The 4,756-nt window shown below is 55.1% G+C and overlaps 1 protein-coding gene across 1 annotated transcript in view; it reads left to right on the top strand.

Annotated features, from left to right (window-relative positions):
* Mapk8ip3 (mitogen-activated protein kinase 8 interacting protein 3) overlaps positions 1-4,756 on the top strand; it is a 55,873-nt gene that overhangs the window by 32,815 nt on the left and 18,302 nt on the right. The window contains exons 10-16 of the mRNA XM_013011263.1: positions 1,099-1,168; positions 1,254-1,273; positions 1,374-1,443; positions 2,232-2,249; positions 3,226-3,283; positions 3,631-3,783; positions 4,265-4,346. Of these exons, the coding sequence (XP_012866717.1) occupies positions 1,099-1,168; positions 1,254-1,273; positions 1,374-1,443; positions 2,232-2,249; positions 3,226-3,283; positions 3,631-3,783; positions 4,265-4,346 (471 nt within the window). The remainder of the gene's footprint in view (positions 1-1,098; positions 1,169-1,253; positions 1,274-1,373; positions 1,444-2,231; positions 2,250-3,225; positions 3,284-3,630; positions 3,784-4,264; positions 4,347-4,756) is intronic.

The following is a 4,756-nucleotide window of genomic DNA, read 5'->3' as shown; positions in this document are numbered from 1 at the left end:
TTTTTTTCTTTTTGCTTATGTGGTGCTGAGGAATTGAACCCAGGGCCTCAGGCATGCAAGGCAAGCGCTCTACCACTGAGCCACCTTCCCAGCCCAAAGATAACTTTCTTAAAGGAAAAAAAGTACCAGATAATTAATTTAGTGTATATGGGGCTGGGAATTCAAAAAAGGAACTCTAAAACTCCAAAGGTCATTCAACTAAATCATGAAATAAAAATTAGCAGAGAATAAAAAGTCAAAGAGTACCCACAAATGTGAGGGGGAAAAAACCTGCTTAACTTTAAGATTAATAAAGGAAAAAGAAAAAAATAAAGGAAAAAGAAGATAGAGCTGTTTTTCTGTAAAGATTGGCAGGATGAAGAGACTGAAGCCAACGGAGCTGGCCCTGCCTGCCGGGGCCGGCGGACGCGGGCCCTGGGTGTGCTGGAGGTATGAGAAGGGCATCGATTGCTGCCGGCAGTGAGGATGAGTGAGAAGAGACACTGCTCTATTTGAATCATCCAACCACTTATGTATTTTATTGTTTAAATCAAGCGGATTTTAAAATTCTATTTTTGTTTTCTTTTTGGTGCCAGTGCTGGGGCTTGAACTGAGTTTTATAATCTTAATTCTTCTTTCCATTCAAGGCTGGCACTTTATCGCTTGAACCACACCTCCACTTCAGCTTTTTGCCAGTTAATTGGAGACAAGATTTCTCAGATTTGTCTACACAGGCTGGCTTCACACCTTGATCCTTAGATCTCAGCCTCCTGAGTAGCTAGTATTACAGACATGAGCCACCAGCTTGTGGCGCAAGAGATTTTTAATGATTTCCTGACTTGCAAAATGTACCCAGTAAAACAAAGTTGTTTCATCAAATCTCTGTGGAAAGATGTGTTTTCCCACCATGCCCTGTTTTACTCTGATTATCCTGCCTGCTCCCATGAGGCGGTAGTGCTCGCCTCGCGAGACCCCTTGGCATTCGGCTGCTCCCAGTACATGCATGCATTCCTCCCCCCTCTTCCTCTTCTTGGTGGTGCTTGGGTTTGAACTCTTGTTTGCTGTGCATGCATTCTGCCTGTTGAGCTTTGCCTCTAGTCCATGTACCTCTCCTTGCAGGCCTTCCTCATTGGAGGCCGGCCACCTGCTGAGCAGGTGGTGGGAAGAATAGGAACCAGCAATGGCCATGGTGCATGGAGCCTCCCAGGGCCTCTTGGGTGCTGAGGGGTGTCCATTCTGGCCTTTCTATGCCTTTATGGCTTCTGCCCCCATAGGATTTGTTGCCCTGGACCTGGTAAAGTATGTTGTGTTGTTTTTCATGCCCTCCAACATGGGAATGGCTGAACCATGGTTGCTTTTTCTTTAATAAGCATTTCTTTATTTGTTGGTTCCAGTCACCAATTGACCTTTGTCGCTTCCTTCCCCGTCTCTGCTTCGCTGGATGCCGCCCAGGGGAGTTCTCAGGTGTGTATCTCCCCTCTGTCTCCGTGTGTCCCTCCTCTCACTGTGGGGGGCAGCTGGAGCAGGGCGCACACACGGATGCTCCCCTGCGCTGTCCGTCACCCCGGGATGTCCACACTGACCCCTGCTGTCCATCACTGAGGGCTATACACACTGACCCTCACTGCTCATGGAAGCCCAGGGCTGTCCACACTGATCCCTGGCTTCTATCTGGCTGCCCCAGGCCACCAGGCCCTGGGCTTTGATCACAGCCTTCGGCTATCTGAAGATGATTAGGTTTGCTCAGCTGGTCACCAGACCCTCCATAGGTATCTCCACTTCCATTAGGGACAGAGGGTATTTTTTAATGTACCCTATGAAGTGCACCTCACAAGTCTAGGGTCCCCTGAGGCCCTTCCCAGCACAGCTCAGGGCCTCTGTCCTGGGCAGGTGGCCAGGCTACACAGCTGAACTGCAGCTGGAGGCCTTGCGGGCTCCCTGCCCCGCCCTCCCCGCGTGCCCGCTAGTGTGCACAGTAGCAGCCAAACCCCTGGCACTGCTCCCCTCCCTCGTCGGTGTCTTCGCCTGCCCTCTAGCCCAGCATGTGACGAGATGTTACTGCACTCATGGGTGGTTCTGGCTTGGCAGTCCGCTGCGCATCCAAGGATACTTTGTGGACGGAGTAGCCTGCTCTATCCCGCCTCCTGCCCTGAAGTACCACCCACCTGCTACTTCCACGGCTTAACGCTTCTTTTCTCTCCCTCCTCCCTGCCCCGTTGCCCGTCTCCCGTGGGACTGGGACGCTCCCGTAGTGCGCGATGATTTTTTTGGTAAGGCCAAGGCCCTGCTTCGGTGTGTGCTTCTCTCTTCCTAGCTTCCTCTCTACCCAGCATCTCATGCTTCATGAGCCGTTCGCTTTGTGCTGCATGGTGGGGGTAGCAGGGCTCAGCGGGGGCCATGGGCTTTCTGAACACTGTAGGACTGGGGTTAGGTGACACTCCCTCTAGGACAAACTGTGGTTGGTTGGCCCTGAGCCTCCCAGACCCTGCCTGTTCCCCTTGGGTCCACGCTGTGCCTGCCCAGGGAGAAGCTGCGCATGCTCCCAGTGTGGTAGGCCAGAATGGACAGTGGCAGGACTCTTGCCCCAGGCATCATCACGTCACTGCCTTGGGAGTGGGGGTGGGCTGGGCCCTGGCGCTTGGCGCTGTCTTGAGGATCTCGCTGTATTCTTCCTGGCTAATGGGACATGCCTGCAGGGAGCTCCGTCTGGGGGTCTGCTTGGGGCGGATCCCTTCCTCCTCATGTCCACTCCGCCCTCTGCGTCCTGGTGTCCCCCCATCCAGGACCAGCAGGCCCTGCTTGTAACCCCAAGGACTGTACCTGCCATGGGTCATCCCACCACGTGGCCAGCTTTTCCAAGTCCTGTGCTGTTGTCATCTGTCCTGGCACTGCTGCTCCACCATGCATTCATTTGGCGGGGAGTGGGGATCTGAAAGTCACCTGCAGATCTGGGGGAGGGGTGCACATAAAGCAGCTGCCCAGAGGACAGTTGGGGTCTTGATAGTACACGTCCCGTCGTGGGGAAGTTATGAGAAGTAAAATACCCAAAGCCCCGGGTGTGAGTCCCAGGCCGCCAGTTCTACCAGCACAGCCGGCTGGAGAGCACAGGCTGCATGGGCCTCTCCACGGCTCGGTTTCCCTGTCCTCACCCCTTCAGCTGTCATCAGAGCACAGGAAGGTTCCTTACGAGGGCGGAGTCAGGTACGGTAGTCACAGGCTCAGGGAGAACCACACCTCTCATTTCAGGAATGGGCAAAGAAGTGGGAAACCTGCTGTTGGAAAATTCACAGCTCCTAGAAACCAAGTAAGAGACCTGTGCTACAGCTGGGCAGCCTTTGGCCCGGCTGCAACCTGCCCCAGGGCAGGGCCCACTGGAGGGGCCCTGGCTCACACAGCAGGGCTCACCTTCCTGGGTGGATGTCCACACAGACAGGACCATTTCTGTCAGCTTGTCTGGGAGGGGGAGGTGTGTCACTGGACTGCGGTTCATTCCTTTAGTAGGACTTGGAGACAGGGGGACCCCGGAATCCAGTGCTGAGGGTAGACAGGCGGGTGTGCCTTCTGAGATGGGAAGGTGCACTCGGACCCCCAGCATCTCAGTTACATAGTACATGTGGGCTCATGGCGAGCCCCTCTTTCTGCTTTCTGAAGGAACGCTTTGAACGTGGTGAAGAATGACCTCATTGCCAAGGTTGACCAGCTGACCGGGGAGCAGGAGGTGCTGAAAGGAGAGCTGGAAGCTGCCAAGCAGGCCAAGGCCAGACTGGAGACCCGCGTCAAGGAGCTGGAGGAAGAGCTAAAACGGTGAGGGGCTCTCGGCTCACAGTGCGGCCCCGGCGCTGACACCTCCACAGCCTGCCTCTCCTCTGCATGTCCTCCTCAAATCCTGCCTCCCCGAGTACCTCAACTTCCTCTCGGCTTTGGCTCCAGATCCAACCAATGTCTCCTCTGGAGCCCGCCATGCTATGGCCAGGTGCAGCATCCGTCCTGTGTGACCCTCTGGTATCAGTCTTAGCACAGCTCTCACCCTGTTCATTCAGGAGGAGGGGCCCTGGAAATCGGGTCTACTCTGGACTTGTCTGACCAGCTCTGGCCTGCCCCGCCGTCCCTCATTTCAATCTTTTTCAGCCTTTGCCCCCCTCCTCTTTGGTGAAAGCAGTCAGAGATCTGGGCTTTGAGGCCCTGTGAAGCAGGTGTTGGGATTGCTGTGGGACAGGCATGAGCTCTGGGCAGTCCTGAGGCCCGGGTCGGATGCTCACCTGCCTGCTTCCTCCCTTGTCTACAGAGTGAAGTCTGAGGCTGTCATTGCCCGTCGTGAGCCCAGAGAAGAGGTGGAGGATACAAGCAGCTATCTCTGTACAGAACTGGTATATGCTACTACTAACCGCACACAGGGCCGGGAAGGGGGGAGGTGGGGGGGCAGGGGCACAGGGCAGGGGCACAGGGCAGGCTTCCTGGGCTTCCCCCTCCCACAGGACCCCCGAACCTCCCTTCCTGGCTTTCCGTATTCCCAGTGTCACACTCCTTCGGCAGGTCCTGCCCAGAGTGACCCCAGTCCTCATCCTACAGGTGATCTTAGCTAAAAGGCCAAGAAACAATATATAGATTCCTCTTTGAAATTATGTTTTGGTGGTCTAGGGTTTGGACTCAGTGGCTCAAGCTTGCTAGGCATATGCTCTGCCACTTTAGTCCCGTCTCAGCCCCTGTCCTGGTGGGCGCCTTCTCCAGTTACAAGCAGGTCTCCCTGTCCTGGTGGGCGCCTTCTCCAGTTACAAGC

This window comes from Dipodomys ordii, unplaced genomic scaffold (assembly GCF_000151885.1).
Source record: "Dipodomys ordii isolate 6190 unplaced genomic scaffold, Dord_2.0 Scaffold14, whole genome shotgun sequence".
In the NCBI taxonomy this organism is placed as follows: Eukaryota; Metazoa; Chordata; class Mammalia; order Rodentia; family Heteromyidae; genus Dipodomys; species Dipodomys ordii.
Note: the sequence above shows the minus strand (reverse complement) of the source record. Positions and strands in the feature narration are given on the sequence as shown.